This window comes from Bombus fervidus, chromosome 17 (genome assembly GCF_041682495.2).
Source record: "Bombus fervidus isolate BK054 chromosome 17, iyBomFerv1, whole genome shotgun sequence".
Classification (NCBI taxonomy): domain Eukaryota; kingdom Metazoa; phylum Arthropoda; class Insecta; order Hymenoptera; family Apidae; genus Bombus; species Bombus fervidus.
In genome coordinates this window covers 6442392-6466654 of record NC_091533.1, presented here as the reverse complement: position 1 = coordinate 6466654, position 24263 = coordinate 6442392, and the positions used below count along the sequence as shown (strand labels likewise).

The 24263-nt window shown below is 38.2% G+C and overlaps 3 protein-coding genes across 5 annotated transcripts in view; 2 read left to right on the top strand and 1 right to left on the bottom strand.

Moving 5' to 3' along the window:
• LOC139996068 (uncharacterized) overlaps positions 1–7430 on the top strand; it is a 68980-nt gene extending 61550 nt beyond the window's left edge. Inside the window, exon 3 of the transcript XR_011802123.1 lies at positions 7414–7430. The gene's annotated coding sequence lies outside the window, so the exon portion shown is untranslated. The remainder of the gene's footprint in view (positions 1–7413) is intronic.
• Positions 1–24263, bottom strand: part of LOC139996066 (uncharacterized) — a 108386-nt gene that overhangs the window by 13632 nt on the left and 70491 nt on the right. For all 3 annotated transcript variants that reach the window (XM_072020120.1, XM_072020119.1, XM_072020118.1), the window contains one exon: positions 30–346. In XM_072020120.1, the coding sequence (XP_071876221.1) occupies positions 30–345 (316 nt within the window). In that variant the 5' untranslated portion in view covers position 346. The remainder of the gene's footprint in view (positions 1–29; positions 347–24263) is intronic.
• The window catches only part of LOC139996067 (uncharacterized), a 156346-nt gene that overhangs the window by 84000 nt on the left and 48083 nt on the right, over positions 1–24263 (top strand). The window lies entirely within an intron of this gene.

Below are 24263 nucleotides of genomic sequence, written 5' to 3'. Positions count from 1 at the left end.
GAACAATTAAAATTCTCCATGACACCGACCTATATAAGTATAGTGCGACTCCGCTCTGTCTGCGCTTCGGGTTCTCCTCGAGTGATTCAACCGCTTCTCGTGTTTGCTACTTTTCGTAACTGGTCTAGCCTGTTCTGTCACCGAGCTGCAGCTTCCTGTTTCAGAACTTCTGCTCTTCCCACGAGCGTCGTCTTGTTGTTTCTTGGCAGCCCGCCCGTCCGACTTGCTACCCTTCGACTTCGATATTCTGATCGTAAGCTTCCTCGAGGACAGGGCGCCACTTCGTGATTTTGGCAGATCGACCACAACTCCGCACCCGCACACTGGCGCGTTTTCATTAGGCATTCTGCAAGAACAGGATCTTCTTAGAATACAAGTCATGAATATTCTCGATTATTATTCTCAAGAATTATAACTAAACTACAAGTGTTAATGGAAATTCATCGCTGTTGAAGTGGTCGCCACTTCTAAGAAAACTCTACATCTGGTCTTTAGTTTTCTCAGGCACTGAAGCCGTCGACAGCGCATAGACAAAAGACTGCGTCAAAGGCAAACCATAAACGGTACACATGCAACGTTAGCTTCAGGGTTTTTCAGTCAGAGCAGTCACACTGCTAGCGTGCGGATCTGGATCAGCTCGATTATCTTCCGAACTTTGTACTTACACTTTAATATTCAAAATATAAATATATATATATTTTCTATCTTACAATTTATCCACGCGTTCCTTTGTATTCACATACGTGCAATAACCTTAACAATAGCTTTACGAGCGTAAAGTGTCTCACGACTGTTCTTTATTTCTGATTGCTATATCAGCTGGTTTGAGGACAAAAATTGGAAATATTTATCAAAGCAATGAGAATACTAGAGTATACTGAAGAGAGCATGAGCTGTAACGAAGGCAAAGTAGTTAACGTCACTCTGTATAAGATATTAGTAATTAATAAACTTTGCTATTAAAATTTTATCGCGTCTCTCAATTTTACTAAAAAGTCGAAAATCATCGAATTAGCCTAGAAACTGTAGAAGCTTAAATCGGTTGGCCAGTAACGTCATAAATCTCTGAACATAGGTCCAGCTACGAACGCCCTACAATTCCCTTAAAAGCTTAACAGATACCTGCGTACGCTCACTCGCAGAGCTTCGATCCATTTATCGGAAAAATTTGCTAGTGTTAATCATGGAAAATAGCACGACCAACCCGCCTAAGCGTCCAAAATCCCCTTTTAAAGAGATTACCACCGGAATTAATCGAAACCACGAGTGGCAGTGAGTCGGATCTCGAATTGGCCGAACTAAACGCCATTTCTCTGGAAACGATATCATTCAACGAATACTCTGACATTGATAATCCAGGTTGGTTAATGCCGTTCGATAATAATCAGCCGGAACAACACTACGTGTTTCGCGAGATCGCGTTATCCAGCACACGGGCGCATTGCCATTAATAACAAGCACATAATGGTCCCTGATAGAAGTCATTGCGCAACGTTTGGCCCTTCACGCTGGGTATACAATGTTCGATCGTCCGTGAACCCGATTAGGTGAACTCGTAGGTGGAAGGACGATTCCTTTGTGAAAAACTGCGGTTATTCCCTGAACCAGCCAAGACTCGACTATTTTGAATTATGTAGTATGTAGAAGAAGAGAGGAGTCTGTACAAAGAAAAGCGGGGGTGGAATTTATGGTAAATGATTTTGGAGTGACTTCTTTAGAATACTTCTCAAATGGCAATCAATAATGTTTTTAACGATATTGTGGGAATCACTGGAGACACTCGATGAAATTATCGAAAGAAAAATATTTTCTAACTATTCCATTTGTAGAAATACTTTCTCTCTTGGAAATCTTGTATAGTTCACAAGCAGACTGCGAACGAAGCGTATCTTCGATTTTAGTTTATCCTACATTATCAAGGGACGGAAAACCGAATATAAAATCATATAACGAAATTTCAAGTTTTGCGACGATTGGAACGTTCATATACAACCACAAAATAGAATCTTAACCTCGGTTAAAACTTCGTCGAATTGCATAACGTCAGACTATCCTTTACTCGAGGAAAGCAGCCTCTTGCCATAAATTCGACGTTATTCGACGTTCTCGACGATAATCGTCTTCGAAGCCGTCCAAGTTCTCGACGAGGCAGCGTCGCAGACGATATAACGAATCGATAATCGTCCCTGTGGAGAAGTTTGTGAACGTCTGTCCTGTTCGGTTAATTATTCGATTCCCGTGAAAACTCTGCTTCTCCCTTTCTCGGCCGTGAAGGAGAAACATCGATGTTCGCCGAAGAGTCGCTGCTTTGATTCAGAGAGATTTAAAAGCGTGATTTACTGGAATCCGGAAAGGAGTCGCTTTCTTTCTTTCTTCTCGCCTTTGTCCGTGCTCCCTCGCCGGAACAATGGATTCGATCCTTTTACAATGCTCCGGGCCTCCTCCCTTTTTCGTTAATTTGTCTTTGAACGGAGGATTCGTCGCCGCGTCGAAGCGTTATCGCGCGTTTTCCAGGCCTCTGTGCAACGATTCTCATCGAAAATATTCTCGCGTTCAACAGCGACGGCGGGACGAGCCAGCCAGAAATTTCGCGTCGACTACCTTCTGCCGTTTCTACAGTTTTAACGAGTTCATTTTTATGTGTGTCATACGTAACACGCGTGATACTTTCTGCATTATATTTATTCCTTCTTTCCACGAAACAAAACAAAATTCTATTTCCATCGTCGCTTGTGAAAATTGTAACAGAAAGTTGCGACCATATGATTCAGCGCTTTGTTGAAAATTGTGAATCTTAATCACCGAAATAAATGTATAGGAATACTTAGATTGCGCTTAGAATTGATATTAAAATAGTTCCAGATTTATTTGATATGTGATTTACAAGATATTCGCCGATACACATTTGCACGCGTCTCAGCACTCTCACCACCTTCTTTACCACACTACCGATGGTACAGTTGCGTTTTTCTGTTTTACGAGACGCTGTGTACGCATATACTCCCACACATTCATACTCATATGTGTGTGTGTTACTACTACGCGGCTAATCTAGTGTAGCACACGAAATTACACGTATCTCAATACACTTAAAGAGTTATATTTAACAGTGTCTTAATCGAAGACCCTAACTTACTTCTATGATATATTAAATAAATGCTTATAAACGTAATATAAAAGTTAACGTAGGAAACCACGTTATCATTTAATGCCTACAGCACGTATAATCGTAATCGTCGGGAACATCGTTAGATATCCTTTAAAAGTTAGGCAAGTTCGCTCCTTTCTCTTTTTCTCGCGTAAATTTCATTTCTCTCTCGCCTCTGGTTTACACGAGTTTCTAGCAGGCTTTCTTGTCGGTGAGAGAAACGAGCACGTTCTTCGCTAGTGACACAATCCAATTTTCGTATCGCCGTCGATTCGAAAGGATACACCTTTCTCCTGCCCCTTGTATCACATACCTTTTTTCAGCCTTGTCTCCAGAGATTAGAAGAGAGTTACACAGGCTACTCGCCCCTTGGCGTCTCCAGCCCTCGTTTCTTAGCCCATTTCCGCACAAAACTGGATTTCAAACTCATCCAACGAACACTTTTGGCTTTGAACGTGTTATACATCTTTTGAAATATTCGACGTGTTTTGTTCTTGCCTATGTATCCCCTTCTTTTTGTCTCTCGGAGAATTTTCGTAATTTCTACCGAGACACAAACGCAATAATAAATTGAACTTCCAATTCGGTTCTATTTACGATAATTAAAAAATTTTCCCTATATTTAATTACTGTCCTTTTTAATCTTTCTATAATTAATAGCCTATATTTCATTTAATTCATTAGATGAATTATTTTTGTATTTTGTTAAACTAGTTGATAATTTTTAAAAGCATCTAATTAACAAAGTTTAAGCGTGTCACAATTCAGCATTATGCACGCGAGTTCGGAAATGAACTGTAATTACTTTGTGTTGTCAATCAATCGCTTTATGTTTCGTGGCTCCTAAATACTGAGAAATTAGAATTATAATCGACGTTACACTCTATGTTACAAGAATTATCCGAAACAATAGCCATTAGCTAACTGTATTTAGGCCAAATGTTCCTGGCTATAAAGCACGAACGACTGAAATAAACTCGAGTGCGCAACATTCAAACCTAAAACTCGAATCGATCACCAAATTAAAAACTAGAAGGAGACAGCTTTGATATGGAACTGCTTAAAAACACATCGAATTTTAAAACTGCTTCTCTATAAAAGATAGGAACTGTGTTCTTCGTGCGTACGTGGATCCAAATATATCGACTACGGATTGCGAACGTACAATCCAGAAGAATTCTAAAACGTTCATACCATCAAACGGAGGCAGCTTTCATAGGGAATCGACGAAATTAATTTCTTAGTTCGTATAAAGGAACGACGATATAATATCAGCGATTGAAGTTGCCTACTCCGTTTCATGAACACTCGTACTGTCACGAGATGCATCCAGAGGGCGAGAAGAAATCGTTGCGCGAAAATTAAATTTAAATCTTAACCAGCTTCCGATCGCACGGATTCCTTCCGTCGTCTCGCAATCCTACAGCGAGTTCTCTCGAATTTACGTATATATTTCTGGTTTTCGAGCAAACATATATGTATATGCATATAGAAGACATCGTTGAAGTGCCGAAGAGAATAAGTTAAATTGCTGCGCTACTTTGTTCGAGAGAATTTTCAGACTGAAGAAATTCTTCAGAGAAGAAATTTCTTAGAGCAGGTTTTAACGTTTAATAGTTGCAGGTTTCTTCTTTAGCCGGATCCTTTGTTTTTGCGCAGATTAAGAATTCAAACGGCACGAGACGTGGATGCTCGTTCCTACTCGAAGCTAAATCCGCTTCTTTCGTGTTGCTGAAAACGAGCTGCTATATATCTAAATTTTTTCGACCGACATTAACGATCTACAATTTTCTACGGTTAATCCAAAGCATGTATCACCTTTGCAGCATTTTGTTTCATAAAACGTAGCTTGTAAAATCCAGCCATGTAACTTAAGTTTCTTCTCTCAAGTAGCTTCTAATTGTATCATGTTATTATACGCGAAGATGCTAATTAGGATCAGGTAATTAGTTTTGATGCATTTAATAGATTTTAGTATGTTTCCTAGCAACTTATTGAATATTATACACAAAATGAATACTAAATTCCAATCTCTCGCTGCAATTAATAGTTGTTCGTTAAAACTGACTCGAGAGCTTACTATTTTAGAACAAACAGCAATATTTCCTGTTGATTACAGTATCCGCTTTAACTAAAGTTTTCAACAGTCATTTAATTACCATGTGTGGTTGTAACTTTACTAAGGAACGTTCCCTATTAAACCAAAGAGGAGCAAAAGTTATAAACAACAGATTATCGTGCCGCGATTCGAGTAGCTCCGGAAATTGTTACGTGCGAAGGATTAACTAGTCATATCGAAGTTAATGATAGAATTCTGTTGTCGATGTTTCCACGAAATAATCGTTCGAAGGAATGGTAAACAACGCCGCTGACAAGATCACGAGGAGCAATTTATTAATGGGATAAATTGTATTTCCGTCGATCCTTTCGACATCGAAGAAACATGAAAACGCTTCCGGTGGATCGACGCGCTCCAAGCATCGAAACTCCGGGTAATTACGCGGCTAATTAACAGTCGAATTTAATTAGGAAGCGCTCGAGGCGCGTTCGTTATCATCTCGATGAATCAACGCGCTGGTTCTAAGCTTGAAGCTGTTCTTTTTTCATCCCCGCCCCTCCCTATCTCGCTCGCTCGCTCTGTGTAATTCATGAAGCACAGCGGAGCTTTATTAAACGCGAAATACCATGATTGCTCGATCCGAAAATCGACAGAGTCGTTATTCGGCCGGCTGAGATTTTGCATAAGTTAATTGCCAACGGGATTATACCTACCGCGATATCGAATATACGAAAGGAAAGTGGAGAAGTTCACTAGAGTATTAACTATGACGATAGGGCTTTTTAAACATGAAAGTAAATGTAGATTTAAACGAAGAATCGTTTACGAGAGGTGCGATTTGGATTTGGAAATCGTTTACGAATTATGTGATTTTGCAAATAAATTGCAATCATCGTAAAAGCGGACAAAGTTTACATTGAAATATTTCAGGTTTGAAAGAACAGTACGTCGCACGATTAGAAAAATGCAAATTGCGTAATTTATAGGAACGTAGCTAATCTTCTTTGAAATTTCATAATATTTTAGTTTCAATGTTACAGAAATAATTTATTATATTAATAAAATTTAGCAGTATCCCTTTGTGAGATGGTATAATGTAAAGCTAATTCAAATGTAATAATCGCCTCGTTCCTAACACAATCAAACAGTTTTCTCATTACTTAATTACAAGTGCGACTAAATGAAATTGCTTTTCTCTGTCTCTTGAAAAATAACCGTTTCACCATTGTGTCGCTGTTCTTTCGTACGATATTTTGAGGAAAAATTCGTAATAATAACAGTACTCCATTTCTCGGTGTGTCTTCCTCTGAAATTAAATAAAACTTCTTCCTCAAGTTCCTTTCTCTCTAAGGGCGTTCCCATTTGTAGCAGCTACGGCAGATAGATAAATTAGTTAGGAAAGTTAGATAGCCGCCGCGAAATCACTACAGTAGAATTGTTCAGTACGGGACTCGGTAGAATTCAGTAAAGGATGATTAGGCAAGTCAAATAGACAATCATGCTGCTAGGAAGTAACCGTGCATGGTCAGACAAATAGTTACGGGTCAACGTAGAACTCGGAAAGCTAACTAGTACTATTGGAATTTTCAGCTGTACGCTTATACATACATATATATATAGGGAAAATCTTAAATCACTTAAATTTTCTAGGTCAGTCTTTCTTTCTCTTCTGGGTCATCTACTCTTCCCTTTTTATACCTCGAAATTAAACCCCTTCATTTTTTCCCATCGATCAAGACAAATACCTCCTATTAATCAAACGCTATGTATTAACCGAATTGGGGACGCTTTATGTTTATATAAAAACAATTAATTTCCTATAGCACGTGCGGTACGTAAGTAAATAAGATCGGAGATTAAATTTAGATTAAGAAGTTTCGCTTGAGAAATATATTTTATATAATGTGCAATAATTTTTAAATATTCAAATACCTATGGAAGGTAATATGGTGAATAAGGATCTTAATTTTAATTTCTCTCGACAAAGAAAAAAAGAAAGAAACGAACGATATGGACGGGTAGAGAAAATATTTTTTATTGCTAACTTAAATGCAACTACCGTTCCGCGATATAGTTCCCTTCGGCAAGCAGAAGGGGTCTTAGAGCGTGCAGCTGATGTTCCTCGTTTCCCTAAACCTCTCCTTCGAAAAATCATCCAACCACGAACGTGGCTGCGTTATGCATGCTTCGGCAGTCTTGTTATTAGTATATGGAAATCCGCGTATAAAAGTGGGGCATCGGTCTTGTCGATGTATTCGCGTTTCCCACGCTTTGTTACCTGCTTTTCATTATGGATCTGGCTTCCGACCTGAGGAATAATGCGCGGCCTTTCTGCATCGCGATACGCCGCCGTCGCCACTGGCTGGATCACGTGTAATTGGTAAACCGCGATCGGCGTTCGAAAAATTGGGTCAACTAGTTTAGCATAGACAAACAGGGGATACCACTATTTAAATTTTCAAATATTTTAATATCCAAGTATTCAGATTTTCAAGCATTCAAATATTCAAATTTTTTAATGTTTACATTTTCAAATATACGTATGTAGCTATATAACATCCCAAATGTTAGATACGAGGATAACGAAAGAGTTCATGTACAAACATGTTGGTTTGGTCTTATTTTTCGAGTTATAAATAATTTAATTGCGCGCTGAAACTGCCTGAACGCAGGCAACCCACCTTGCTCCGCTGTATGCATTTTATTACGAAAAATAGAATACACGTAGCGTGGGATGTAGCATGTAAATTTATAGTCTGACACATTTCGACATAAATATGGCTAAAGTTATTTTAATTTTATATCGCATAAATGTCATTTATAGCCGATGATTAATAAATATGTAACGATATTCAAATAAAATCGCGGAAGAAGCGGTTAAACGTAATCGAGGTGCCTTCAATCTTGTGTTTCACGGATAGGAAGCAATATCGGTGTTCGTGCCGGCAAAATAAAAAGTTATTACAGCTCGCCGTGGTATTACACTTTACGAGCAGAGCGATATGCATCTCGATTACGTTGCCGTCCTTGCGATAAAACTCGAATTAAGTAGATTCTAAAGGAAAGCCGAGACCTCTCTCTTCTATAATCAGCGACAATTTCTTTTTTCATCGCTTTAATTCGCAGCTCCTTTGAAAATTTCGTTCAATTTCAATTTCAGAAATATTTCTCATCCGAAATCCGTTTACATTTCCAGCCACGGCTGATATTAGATAAGATTAATAAAAATATATCTCTTGAAATTAATTTAGTTCGCGACGTCAACAACGCGGAACATTTACTGTGCTCGCGAGCAATGTGCAGCGAAGGATTAAAGAAGCAAATCATGTTACACGGACCAACCAATTGGAATCGAGGAAGAGGAAGAATACCTACGACTTTACCGGAAGATCAAGATTTATTTCTCGAAAATCCAAGACGTGCTCCGAGGATTTTCTTTGGCAAATCCAGCGGCGCATGACTGGATTAATTATAGCGAGCTGAGATGCGCCGTAATGTTGGAGCTGTGGATGTCGACTATTGATTAAGTCGTCGATAATGTTGCTGACACGCTGACAATTCGAATTAATCGAGAGAAATAAGATTAGTAAAGGACCATTTGTTCCTCTTCTGCAATCCTGATCACGCGATACTTCGTTAAGAGAAAGATATTAAAGACGCGAAAGAAGCAGAAAATATTCGTTTGTGTTCGTTTATTTAGTTGCTTTTTAACATATCCTATTCGTTGTAATGAAAAAAAGTAATTATCTCGAACGATAATTTTTGATTTCTACGAAGCTAAAATTCCCGTGATTCCTGTGAATTCTCTCGTTATTCCTGTAATATTTGTCGAATTCCCGCTTTTGTAAACCATTCGGTATAATTCGAATCGAATTACTTTAACGCGAGAAAGAAAAGAACTTCAAAATGAATTACACGAATTTCGTGAAAAAACGCGCATATTAGATTTCATCTTCGTCAAGATTCCAGTCACTTTAGTTATAATTCACATTTCCTAACGAACAGATGTTCGCTGAAATCACAACGCCAGACTTCGCGGAAACTTCGCTCGATTATAGATTCCATCAGGTCGCTATCAATTAATTAATCTCTTCTCCGGTATCTAGCAATTAAGCTTCACCGTTTGATGTTTCATTTTTAGTCAGTTTTTTTACTGATACGTGCATACCCACGTAATGCCGCTACGTTAAACTATCAGAACAAAACAATTCATTGATGATTTCTCCATTTTTTCCTACTAATTCTCTAGTCCTTTAGAATAATTAGAAAAGTTCCTTCTTGTTGGCTTTCTGATTTACTTGGAAACTCGGCGAAGCTATTGTAATCCTATGTGCATCACTGACGATGTCACTTTATCGATTGTTATTTGTTTTTGTTTTTTTTACCTTATGGAAAATAAGAAAAGTACCGTGTAATAAGAATAACAAGAAACACATTTTTCTTTCTTTTTTTTTTTTTTTTCTTTGACAGGATATTAAACTTTAAAATTATTCCCCTGTGAAAGACAAAGACACAACTTCTTCATGTCGAAATGGTAACTTGTTTATATTTTTCTTAGACAAGAAATTAATCGCGACTAGTTTCACTTCGCGCGACATCGATTTACCTGTGCTTACAAATTTCTCGCAGAAGCAGACCACTGAAAGCCCGCAACGCTACATCGCGTCCTACATCGATTGAGCTTCCTCTTACGTTCTCATATTTTCGAGCCCGACTTTGGTCATTTATTCATAGGAGTTCCAAACTCCGTTTGTCCGCTATACGTGGTTAATGCGATTAAATCGTACGAGCTAACAAAACTTTGGTCTCTTTCCTTAACTATCGCCTAACGATTGTGATAACTCAACCATAATATCAGTCGTTAATACCGATTATCGATTGCGAATAAATCACGATTGGTTCTTCAACGTAGTAAAATCACGAACCACTTTAAAGAGCTTCCATTGTTTCGCACAAATCGATGAGATCTCGCCTTGTTTTATTACTGTATTCATAACGAAGAAGATTTATCCATGAGAATCGACATTGTGTCTCGGTATAATTAATCCTTCAGGAAAATTCCAGAGGCTGTTCTAGAATTATTGCGCGGTGATATAACGAGTAACTTGAAGTACGAGTAATTTATTGTTCACCGATTCACCTTTGAATCTTAAACGACTGTTATCATTGAATAGTAATTCTTAAACTTCCATGCTGTGATAGAATCCACCTCCGAAAAGGATTTCTCGTATTTGAAAGTAACAGCTAGACAATAAGAAAATGTATTTACCTAATGACTTGTTTTTAGTCCGCAAAATTAAAACTCATCAATCATCAATCTCACGCCATTGGGAACTCGAAGACAATCGCTTTGATTCTTAAAAATGTAATCTAGGGAAGCTTTTATGGACAGAATCTCGTTACTTCTGAAACAGACCACGTAGCTCGCAATGCCTTTAAAGAAAATTCTGCAAAAACAAAATAAATGGACTAAAGAAAAAATTGCGGTAACTCGATTATCTCCGTGCTGCAATAATTTTCGATGAAAAAGCTCGCTCGCAATTACCAACCATTCGTGAACGTGACACCTGACGAAACGAGACCCGACGTACGTATTCTTTCACCGGTCAAGCTCAGGTCAAGGTAGAACAGCGTGTACCTACCCAACGTTTATTCTTCCAGTTAATGGGAAACTGTGTGGCCGCGAGCTTGTCCCCACCGATCGTAATAACAGCAAACAGCCGTAAGAAATTCAATTGCAAAAGCACGAGGTACCCTCGTGTCGCCTACGGCTGTATATTTGTCGACTGTTTGCCCAGGAAACGTAGCGGTGTTGACCGAGCAATTACCACGAGAACTCCAGATCGTCGACCGGAGAATTCTCCCAGTTGCGATACACTCCAGGCAATTTCGATTCCCGATCCCTTTACCTTCAACTCTTGGCGAAACTAGCGCGAAATCTTTGGAATTTTGCAGATTCATGTCGAAATTTTCCTCTATCCTCGAGATCGCGTTGGAACGTTTTATTGGTTTAATGGGAAAGTAATATCAAATATTGACCGTGCCATGGTGCATAGCGAGTCACATGACCCGCACGTTGCTATTTATGATAAACTTAGATTACCATCTTGTTTCGGTTTTTACAAAATTATTCGAGCGAGAAGGATACAGACATGTTAGAGCGAAAGTAGGTTAACCCTTTAATATATCTCGGAAGCAATCCAATTTTTAAAAATACAGAAAATCTACGACGGAACGAATGAAAGAATAAAAATTCTAGAAAGCCTAGAATCCCAAGAAATCGAACAGACCTTTGAAGTAACCCATAAATCGCATGAAACTTAATGCTTGTCAGACCCTTCTCCGACAAACCTTACATTCGTCTATTTTCTTTCCTTTAACCTCAAGTAACGTCGTGAGAATCTCTAAAACGCGAAACACGCAGCAACGATATCCTTTCGCCGCGATACGCTGTATTACCGTGGTTATTAGGTTATCAGATCCATCTCGTACGTGGATACATAACTCGATGATCAGGGAAGGAAGGAAGCAAGGGAAAAGCGATAGAAGGAGAAAGAGGAAGGACGAGGGGAGAAAGGGGTTGTTAAAGGACGAGAAAAGGGAGAGAAACGCAAGGTAGGAGAGGGTGCAGAGCAGGTAAATCCGGGTCATGCCGGGCCAGGAAGCAGTGACACCAAACTCAACCCGGCCACCCTTCTCGAACTGGGTCACCTTTCACCCTTATTCTCTTCCTTTGGCCGCGATTCCCCCGTTTCCGATCGTCTCCACACAGAGGAGCACAGGGTTTCTCGCGTTGCTCCTTCTATCCGGAAAAGATCGTAGCGATTCGCTGAGAAAACGATCAAATCGTCAAGATACCCGAGATATGGTACTGCGATGAAAATTCTATTAAAAGGGCGGATCCTGTTCCGAACAAGATCTTCTGTTTAATTACAATTGACCCGAACCTCGTATTTATTCGCGTGGTATAATTCAACCTCGCCCATACCTACAAATTTTTTAATCTACTCTGTATTTATTATTGATTGGGAAAATTATTGATGTAATAGAAATATATGAAGAGAACGAATGTTTGCTCTGTACTCATAATCGGTGGTGAACGTGATTTTTGGTAGGACTATTGTTTTTACGTTATAACTTTTTCATTTTATTTCGGCTTTATTTGTTTCTGGTTGAGAAACTCGATCGTGAACGCAATTCGTGCGAAGAAATTATTTATTGTATAAACGTATTATTATAGAGGAGAGGGGATTGGAGAAAGAGGTGGTTTTGTAAGCATCGGCAGATCGAATAAATGCATCGAAACACGCACGTGCATTTTCTACCACGCAAAGTATTTTATTATTTCATGGTGAAATTACGCAAGCGTCGGTTTCCATCAGTTTGAATGGAAATCTACCGCGGCCGTATTTTCCATGCAAATGAAATTTATGGTAGGAACCAAGTATTACTGTAATTAAACGTTCTACTACGTTGCAATCGTTATTCGAACGTTTGTTTGCTTTTTCTCTTTCTTGAAATTCAAGGAGATACTTGTACTGGACACTTTATTTATTTTTTACCACGTGTATTTTTTATCACGAACCGAAATCACAGATATCGCTGTTGAAAGTTAATAATAAATTAAACATTTGTTACGGACAAATGAGAGCCTGAAATTGATATTTCTATATATCAACGATAATAACTTTTGTAGTAAACATTTTTGCTATGTTGCTTGTTATATATTCCAAAGTATATGTATATTATGTCTATTCCTTGCTTTCATAAATTATAATTTCGTTTTATAAAATTACCTGGCTTTTTAGTACCGCTGACCTTTTAAACTTTCCTCTGTCCGCCACTGTAATTTCATCAAACATCTTATCTCTGGGCCTACAGGGTGGTAAAAGAAGGGTTCGGAACTTTAAAAGTAGATAGAACTCGTGGAGGAAAAAAAAAAAAACAACGAAAGAGCAAAGTTCTACTTTTTTTTTTTTCTCTAAATTTCTCCGATAAGATACACGATCATAATTATTGAACGATTAATATAATCCTCTATGAAAATAACAGGAAGAATTCAAAGTAAACATTGATTTTGTTACTGCGGAGAGAACAAAAATTGGCCTACAAATACAACATTTAATCAAAACAATTCGCCGCAAATAAACTGTTGAAAAAGTTTAACGAGACACCCTGTAGGTAGCCGCGGAAACCAACACGACCCGGTTGGTAACAATACCGAAGCGATTGATCGAACTGGAGTTTGCTTTGCAATATCACGAAATGGGACCACTTTGAATCTAATAAGAACCACTAGGTAAGCAATTCCACCTCTTCGACGAACCTTCGATACTCAAACTAATCGAAAATTTGAAATCTAGACTGCCGTACTCGTAGTTCACGTTCAACAGAAGCTACCAGATGGCAAAAATTTCATTGTCATGCGTCAGTAATGAACATAAAAATATAACAGACCATCCTTAGCGTAATTGCGTGACTTCGTGCGAATAGCTTTGTTCTTTTCGCTTAACCGTTTGTCCATTTTCACTGAGATCTTTTCGACGTTATTTAAAAATCAAATGCGAACGTAACATGTTAACGTAACTCTTCGAATAGTTTATGCGATGAAACAACACTTTGGAATCCAGACACAATAGAGTATCAACAAGCCTCTGCATACCTAACAACCACTAGATCTCTCGAGTTCATTCACGAGTATGAGCATCAGACAAGCCAGCTTACGAGTCAATTGACAAACACTATACACATTCCTATACAAACGTCAGACGTGCGGCGAACATGACCATGATGTAGGAATATTGGATTACAGACATGTTTATGCTCGTTGGTATATCCACTGCAATTTATACATACGTTACGATAATTATTTAATATCTTAGCATTTCTTGCTCGGAAACTTCCACAATTATCGGATTAAAAAATGATAAAGGAAAATTAATTTCATTTGGCTGCAGTTTTACGAAACATACACAATACGATCTACCTTTAACAGAAGTGATACGACGTAGTATAATATATAATGTAATGTAATAATATAGTAATAAATTGTTATATTTAGTAAATAATGCGCAGCTTCGTGACTGGAGCATCATAGTTTTTGTGTATCTCGATAGAAGGACTTAGAAACATCACGGTCTTCTCTGTAAGTTTAAACTGTGTCTCTATTAGCTAAAATAAATGTTATGATAGTATATAAAAGAACAATCCATGCACTAACGATGATATAAAAAAGATATATATATATATATAAGAATATAATCCCTGAAGAATATAATATATAAGACTAATAATCCCTGAAACACTGGCAGATTATATTATTATTGTTAACAAGAATCACTACACATTTCCGAAAACTATTTACCGCTGGAAGAGTTACAGATTTCACACGACGCATATTCCTGTCACGCACGTTAAAATTCCATGTGGCACCATGCATCCAATTCGCGAATAAACACCAGCTCGATTATCGATCACTCGTTAATTCGCACAAATCCTTACGCTCTTACGTAACAGTAGAAAAACGTCATATAAAGGGGCGTGAGTACGTTAATTGCTGGAGCCAGCCGCGAATCCGAATTTCTTTGTGCATTATCCCAATGGAGTTTGACCGAAACAGGCCGCAAAGCGCCAACATACGACTGAAAAAGCTCCCCAGAGGGTATGGGAGACCGAGGTTGGGACGTCATTAAAACTTACCGGCGAGTCGTTCACCGAGTACGCGCGGAATTCCAGCTGGTCGCGTCTCGGCCAGCTAGCTGACTGCATGTTACTCGAAAATGCCAATCCACGGTCGTTTCCCGCGAAACTTTTTACCACTAGCGGAGCTAGTTTATCTCGCAGCCGGAATTTCAAGCGCACGAAATGTTTGAGATGAACTAATTTCGTACAGCAGGCAAGGATATCTCTTCTTCGATACTTTTTTCTTCGACGTCCCCCAGGTTGTTGCCGTAACATTTGCTCTTTACTCTTTCGCATCTGTGGACGAGATATCTAGCGAAGCGGAGACGTAGAAACGAGAGGAAAACGAGGGAAGAGTAATTTGTTATGGAAAACGTAACATGGTCTATTTTCAGCATCGTTAACCCCTTTACAACGTCATTCACGCGATGTTATAAAAAGAAAGATAAAAAGTATGTGTCTTTAAAAATGTAACGTGCTATACGTTCTAACATTATTATCATTTTTGCATACGTCTAAATATTTTCTGCGAAATATATACTTAAATTTCATATTTTATTGCTTCTACGTACGTACATTTTCAGATTTCCTTCAAATTTTACCAACATAATCACGATAATCTGTTTTCATTACAATGCCAGTGAAATTTCAAATTGCTTCGTATAATACGTACATTCGTAGAAACTTTCTACTAGCGTTCCAATACTTTCACCAGCCCGTCTATGTATGAACTTTTTAACTACGTTGAAAAAATTGGAAAAAATGAGAAAACTTTGGCGAAAATATAAATATATATGAAAGTTAAGAGAGTATGATCGGGGCTTTTCTGTGCTATACACGTCTTTACATCCATCACTCGCGAATCTCCCCTTACTCGTTCATACTCGAGAATTTATTCGTCCGACGTTACTGTTCAACTCAGTCGTATGCTTCTCAGTCTCTAACTTCGCAAACCTCGCAGCCACCCTTATCGCGAGAGCCCTCTTACATGCACGATACTTACGGACAACCTTTTCTCCCTGGAACGTTCCAACTTTTCAAGTTCCACTCTTTCGTGTCCAAGCGAACAGCATATAAATAACATCGTATTTGCAAGCAATGCAAGCAACGAAGAAGACACAGTTCACCCATCTTCGAAACATCTTTCAAGCTAATCACGATCCACGAATAGAACGTATGTTTGCAATAAACATCTTATAACCTTTCTATACATTTTCGGCTTAAAATTTTCTTTCAAATTTACCAATGCGATCATGATAATCGTATCACGTCATACGTCACGTAAAACATATATGCAACACATATAGTATATTTAAAATAAGTTGGTACAAGCGTTGAAATACTTTGGTGGGCCAATTTTATCGAGTAGCAAGTGCACTTAACACTCGATCTATCAGATCAATCGTAGTATTAAAGCTTGGTTGGGTAGACTGTCTCGCTTGATCTCGCGCAATCGCTCCGAGAAATCTCACGGTACAGAGGGGATTTCGACCGCACAAGCTTTCATCGGCCATCTACGACGCGAAAAGGATAAAGATCGGGAGGAGGCCTCGCGCGAGAGTTCGTGGGAACTGGAGTGCAATCGACAAAGGAAAGGAGAGTGCACCGGATGAAACCTGTATCCGAGGAAAAAGCAGCCAATGATATAGCAAACTGATGGTGACCACCACTTTAATATATTGACGAGATTTACTTGTGGAAGCGACGCGCCACGAGTAAAGAGTTTCAGATACTCGAATATTTATTGGGAATAGAACACGAAGTTTAAGGGGAATTAAAAGATCAGTAAATTTACGTTAAATTAAAATAGAATTTAAATAACACGCAGAACTGTAAACTGATTACAATTAAATTCCGGGTGTCTAAGCAAATTCAAATTTTAGCATGAAACCCAAGTACTGTGCAAAACAGTGGAGAGATTAAGGACAGGGAAGCAAACCTGTCAGCGGTTGGAACAATGGTTTTTTGTAATTTACATCGCGTCACGCGACGGATAGGGTTTAATAACGCACCCGGAGGAATTTGTAATTTCTGCGCTTACTTAATGCGGAACAGAAGCGTCGGCGAATCCTATCAAAGTTAAATACACGTCAAAGTTACCTCATGCTTGAGGAAAGTTAATCCAGCGCTAGCTGGTGAGTTCCTCTTTTCGCGTCTTTGGTCTCACGCTCGCTTTATTCTCTCTCTCTCTCTTTCGCCGGCCGTCGGGCTTGCACTTTTGTTCTTGTTCCGTTCAGCGCGTCGTTTTTCGCGACCCGTGAATTCTTTATGCTCCGCGGCGAGACGTGACGCGAGGACATGCACGTTTCCAAGAGAAAACACAGCGTGATGAATTCAAAGCTGGCAACTCCACACGAGGAACGAATTGTTCGCGCTAGAATATTTAAGAACCCGGAAATTGTTTTCCTGCGATTCACTGTCATAATATATCCGCGTGCCAGTGGCGACATGTTTATGAGGGTCGTCGAAAGCAATCGGGTCGACGCCATTTCGCTATACCATATACGATGATTCACCGGTTCAGCAATGATTATAGCTGCGAGGGTCAGAATTTATACGCGAGTGGTCGAAATTTAGTTTCCATTCCTTGATCCTTCATTTCCATCGTCATGCGACGCTACATAAAATCCGATCTTTATACGTCCGTACGTATTTTATACATATAAATGAATGTATGTGACGATTTTAACGAAACTTCGTATGCTCTGTTTTTATGATCGTCTAAAAGAATGTAAAGCTACCAATCCAAACAATATATCTGAGATTCGTACTCTGTCTTGTAACGAAGAATGCATTGCAATATATTGCGGAATAGTCTTTCAGTCGTAGAAGCCTGTTGGTTCAATCGAGTAGGAAAACAGACTTCATCCTCCTGACCGCAAAAGGAGAAATTTTGCTCTCCAGCTACTTTTATTTATTATCGATGTTGGCACATTTCCAGCATTGGTCAACTAGATTATCTTCCAGAGGAAACGATCAATCAGGCTTGTTTGTTAAAAATCAGGTAAACAGGATGACTGATGTTAGGGAACTTCTACGCGTCCCTACCGATGAAAATAATCCAAAAGTATGAATATTGTCGTCGGTGTCGCTCGAATTCAATTTCATTCGCTTATTTCAAAATCTCGAAATTCGATGTACGTTGACGTATCTGAGTGATCTCGTTATTTCTTATCAAGAAAAGATTTTTCTCCTCTTCTATAATTTCTAACGTAGACGACATTTTATGGAAGATATTAACTAAGGCGTACAGAATGAGAGAAGCTCAGATACTACTAGAAGCTTCTTGTCTGATTCCACATGGTCACGTTTCACTTGTTAGATAAGCTATTGTCCCATTCCGTCGACCTAATCACCTATCATTTGGGACTGTTTGTTTGCCTTCCTAGCGACCTATTCTACTGTTGCTCCTTCCTAAATTGTGAGGAACAGATTCCCCTTCCGCTTGTCTGTACGTTCCTCTTATTGTTAGTCTCTTAATCTGACCACGTGCGGTTTTATTCTACTTAGTCGGTTACAGCGATGCCTGGCTACACACGGTCCTATTCTACTTAGGTCGAGCTGCCATCAATTCAGTTCGTTGCTCGAACGTCCGACTCAATGTCGTTTTCGTACAGGATAAAGAAGGGATCTTGACGCGAAATAAATTGCCAATTTATCGAGCCATTAAGGAGAAGATTTGTGTGTCTTTCAATTATTAAAATCCAATTGCTTTCAACCAAGCAAAAATTGTGCCAACGTCGTTTTCAGAGAAAAATTCGCTCATGAATCCTCTTAGATAAAGAATTTATAATTTCGTTGCAAATATTTCTTCAGCTTTGAAATTGAATACTTAAGCTACCTGGTATTGTTCGGATATACGAATATAAGAAACAGCTTGAAATAGGTATACGTGGCTAATTACTCGTGACATTTCAATTCTAATTAATTTTGTCGGCACGATAATTCGTCGGAACGCGTATTCACTGTAACCGTAGCCTTAGACATTTCGAGGGCACGAAACAGTCGACCGTGGAGTGGAATTCAGAGAGGAAAAGCGACTAATCGAAGGGGATTGGCTTGGATTAAGAATATCCCGTCGACGAAGAGGGGAAAAAGGGAGAAGAGCAACCACGAAAAGATGCAGACGCTCCACATCGACGGATCGGGGTCACGTTCTTTCACCTGAAAGAACGAATTACAAGAGAGTAGTGTACAATGAAACTCGATGCGAAAAATGAAATTTTACTAGGGGGTGTGTGCGTGTAAGGGAGGTATAGGAAGAAGAAGAGAACAGAGAACAGGAGAATGTGCTCGTTATTCAGTGACAATCGCAGGAAATTTCAAACGATAACTGAGATTGAATGACAAATCACAACCCATCGTCGAATAAAAAAGTGTTCATGATTAATGCAAATGAGCGATCCTGCAAGAGAAGCTTTCGTAAAAATATCAGAAATGGACCACGTCCCTTTTCATTCGATCATTCGACACTCTGGTATTAGCTATAAAAAAAACCTTGTAAACTCGTTCTCGGAAAACTCATCGCTCTGAGAATTTACCTCTCTACGTGTCACGAAAGTCCGACAAAATTGAGAAGAAAAAATTTAGCAATATATTTAATGGACATTTTCATTTCTTTGACGAAGAATTCAACACCGTAGATTAGTATCTTAAGTCGTAAACGAAATCTAGATTAAGGCAAAGAAAATTAAGCGGGAATCGTCGCCGCGATAGAAATTGCCAAACGTATCGACAGATACCGGGCGTGCTGCGCTCCGCGCATTTTCCGCTCGGCCAGTCCGACCGAATAAAGCAAACAGTCTTGAATTTCATTCACGGTTACGCCGTTGCTGTGTCGTCGAATTCAATACCAGACTTATTGTACGATTGTACAATGCGTCGAGGTTTCGTGCACTCCGTCTGCAGCGTAACGAACGCTCGAAGCTCTAGACAGAGAAAAAAAAATGGAGAAACGACGCAAGAAACGAGCAGACGAGAGGAAAAGGAAAAAGAAGATGGAAAAAGAAAAGAGAAAAGAGAGAACTTGGGACGAAAATAGCCGAAATAGCTGGTTTAGCGACCAATTGACAAATCGGTTAACTTGTCGAGTCACCACGTCGATCGAGAATTATTTAACTGGCACGCGTTGCCTCGTTACAGTGGAATTGCGGCGAAACGAAATTGCGGTTCTCCGTTGTTCCGGGGAATACGCTCGATACGCTCGCGTTCCGTGGCGTGCATCGCTCCATAGGGCGAACTTTCAGTGGAAAACAGCGATAATGGTCGGACGAGTGATTTATCGCGCTCCCGGAATATTCGTGCCTACCGGAAGCTTTCTTCGCGGTAGGAAAATCATCCACGTTGTGACTCCGATGTTTTTCCGATACATTTTAACGATATACATTTACATGTAGGAATAAACGACAAATACATATGTATTATCATTTACAATCGTGTTAGAAGAAGGATGAAAGATCGATCATATCGTATTTTAACTTTTAAATATGTAGTATTGCTCTTTGATATCACGTCTATTTTTTCCAACGTAGCAGTCGTATAACATACACCATTCATTGTATTATCAGGGATCCTTTGTGTAATTTAGCGACCAATTATATTAGTTTAACTGTTCAAGATACGTACGTTTTCATATTTGTTGTAAAGTTTGTCAATATAATGAAATTTCAAAATATTTCTTTCGTAACATAAATAATACATAATGATATATTCATAAGAAGATTGTACAAGTGTTCGATTATTTTTGCGTTTTCTTGTATGTCGAAAGATATCAAAATTATGGCTGTAAGTAGAAATTTATCGCTTTGATATTTTCCTCTGATTTCTGGAAAATGAAGGATATTGTCTCTCAATAATCCTTCGTTCCTTCGTCTAGAGATTTGTCAAATTTCTTTGTAAATTCCATTCCAGATCTACTAGAGACCTTCGGAAGCTTCTCCAGATGTTATCCATTAGTCGTACTGAATGTTTCACGCGTAACTCATAATTTTCACTGGACCCGATGATGAAATCTTTGGATACGTTCCGTGTTTTCACGAAACACGCGTCGCGAAATTTGAAACACACGTGCAATTATCGTGTTCTCCCACTTCCACGAAAAGTATTTTTCTGGTTTATATTACGCCGCGGGATCTCAGCCTTTCCCGCGACGAAAAACGTTTCACACCTCTAGGGTCATTAGTTTTAAACGGCCGCCCCGCGTTGTAAAAATTTTCCTCGTAAACGCTTTCATCGCGATCCAGACGGGCGTGAAATGCGCGAGAAGCACGATGTAATTAGCAACCGCTCGAACACGTCAACGAGTAATAGCTTAATGTAAAAAGCACGGGAGAAAATTCACTGACAACCGTCACACCCTACCTTTTGGATAAAAATAATTAATTCGTTAAACGTTGTCGCCACGAATCTTCAGAAACATTCCTCCAAAGCGACAAGATCCAATTTCACAAACGTTTCGGGGCTCGAGGCTTCCACTTGCCATATCATCGTTCAAATTGTGTCGCGTAAGCTCGCGACACTTAAACGTGTCCTACCCACCCACTCGTAAAAATACAAGCATTATCAATTCGTTAAAAACCATTCCTATGAATCTTGGAAAACGTTTGAAAGCGACGAGATCCAATTTCAGAGAGATTTCGAGGCTCAAAGCTGTAACCGAGCCACTCCATGCAAGTTTGTGAGGTTTACAGCGAAAACCATAACTAAACTTTTGAGATTACGCGTGTTTTCGTATACCTGAATATTAATGGGAACAAAATATAATTTACACAAAATCTGGAATTCTAGATTCAGTTATGCTCTTCGCTGGAAATGCATCCTATTCACTCGCGTTAAAAATACAACCGCTCTCTTCATTCCTTAATTTCGGGCATTTCATAACGAGCGAACGGAAACTCGCTTCTTTACCTTTCATTTGGAGCCGCTCGGGGCGTTCGCTGGCACAAGGGAATAAGCCTGGGGAAAAAAAAGGCGGAAAGAACGAAAAGATATATCCATGAAAGTATGTACACACACTTATGGGCACGTACAGCAGCAACAAAATCAACAGAACGTTAGCAGACACCCACGCGCTGGTTTCGTTTCACGAAGAACGACAGAATTAACTCCCGCTGGATTAGCAGCTTCGATATCACGCGATCATTAAGGATTACGATCGCCTACGCTTTAATACCGGACACCGATATCCGCCTAGTCGAACTTCCTCGGAGGAGAAGTCGAGGAAATGAAGCTCGCGCCCTCATCTCGCAGGGAAATCGATTTACAATTTTTCGACGCGCAGGAAACGCGAAACAGTATCGTAAATTGAGCCGAGTGGGTGTCCAATGTATCGACGAATACGAAAACGGATTTTATATAGCGTAGGAATGGGAATTTTTGGCGATTATTTGTTGTTTATGATTGGGGTTTGAATATTGCAGGTACGTGGATGGACTAAGGATGCGTAAAGTTTGGGTAAATGAGGAGATCGAGCGTGTCAAGGTTCAGAATGAAGATAATGTGAATAAAGTTAATGAATAGATTGCGCACTTTTATGCTTTTGTGTCAAATTTGTAAGACAGATGTAAGAATGGATAAAACGCGTACAATGTACAAAAATATATAACGTATCCAAAGTAAAGTATCATTATAATCTTTGATAAGTAAAACGAATCTTCGTTTAAGTTATATTTCTTTAGTCGTGCTCGCAAAAATATAAATTTGTAATAAGTAAAAATTTTATAAAAATTTGCAGTCTAACAAGGAAGAATATCTGAAGAGTTTGAACGTAAATGTTTAAATATATTGTGTGAAAAGAACGTATCAGAGTTCTTTAATATTAAAGAAATATAAAAAGTGCGTAGTTTCTATTGTCTGGAAAATTACACAGTTATATTGGCTCAATAGATATATTACAAAAGAAAAGAATATTAAATGTTTAAATATATCGTGTGGAAGAAACGTAACAGAGTTCTTCGATATTAAGGAAATATAAAAAGTGCATAATTTCTATTGTCTGGAAAATTACACAGTTATATTGGCTCAATAGATATATTACAAAAGAAAAGAATATTAAATGTTTAAATATATCGTGTGGAAGAAACGTAACAGAGTTCTTCGATATTAAGGAAATATAAAAAGTGCATAGTTTCTATTGTCTGGAAAATTACACAGTTGTATTGGCTCAATAGATATATTACAAAAGAAAAGAATATTAAATGTTTAAATATATCGTGTGGAAGAAACGTAACAGAGTTCTTCGATATTAAGGAAATATAAAAAGTGCATAGTTTCTATTGTCTGGAAAATTACACAGTTATATTGGCCCAATAGATATATTACAAAAGAAAAGGATATTAAATGTTTAAATATATCGTGTGGAAGAAACGTAACAGAGTTCTTCGATATTAAGGAAATATAAAAAGTGCATAGTTTCTATTGTCTGGAAAATTACACAGTTATATTGGCTCAATAGATATATTACAAAAGAAAAGAATATTAAATGTTTAAATATATCGTGTGGAAGAAACGTAACAGAGTTCTTCGATATTAAGGAAATATAAAAAGTGCATAATTTCTATTATCTGGAAAATTACACAGTTATATTGGCTCAATAGATATATTACAAAAGAAAAGAATATTAAATGTTTAAATATATTGTGTGGAAGAAACGTAACAGAGTTCTTTAATATTAAAGAAATATAAAAAGTGCGTAGTTTCTATTGTCTGGAAAATTACACAGTTATATTGGCTCAATAGATATATTACAAAAGAAAAGAATATTAAATGTTTAAATATATCGTGTGGAAGAAACGTAACAGAATTCTTCGATATTAAGGAAATATAAAAAGTGCATAATTTCTATTATCTGGAAAATTACACAGTTATATTGGCTCAATAGATATATTACAAAAGAAAAGAATATTAAATGTTTAAATATATCGTGTGGAAGAAACGTAACAGAATTCTTCGATATTAAGGAAATATAAAAAGTGCATAGTTTCTATTATCTGGAAAATTACACAGTTATATTGGCTCAATAGATATATTACAAAAGAAAAGAATATTAAATATTTAAATATATCGTGTGGAAGAAACGTAACAGAATTCTTCGATATTAAGGAAATATAAAAAGTGCATAGTTTCTATTGTCTGGAAAATTACACAGTTATATTGGCTCAATAGATATATTACAAAAGAAAAGAATATTAAATGTTTAAATATATCGTGTGGAAGAAACGTAACAGAGTTCTTCGATATTAAGGAAATATAAAAAGTGCATAGTTTCTATTATCTGGAAAATTACACAGTTATATTGGCTCAATAGATATATTACAAAAGAAAAGAATATTAAATATTTAAATATATCGTGTGGAAGAAACGTAACAGAATTCTTCG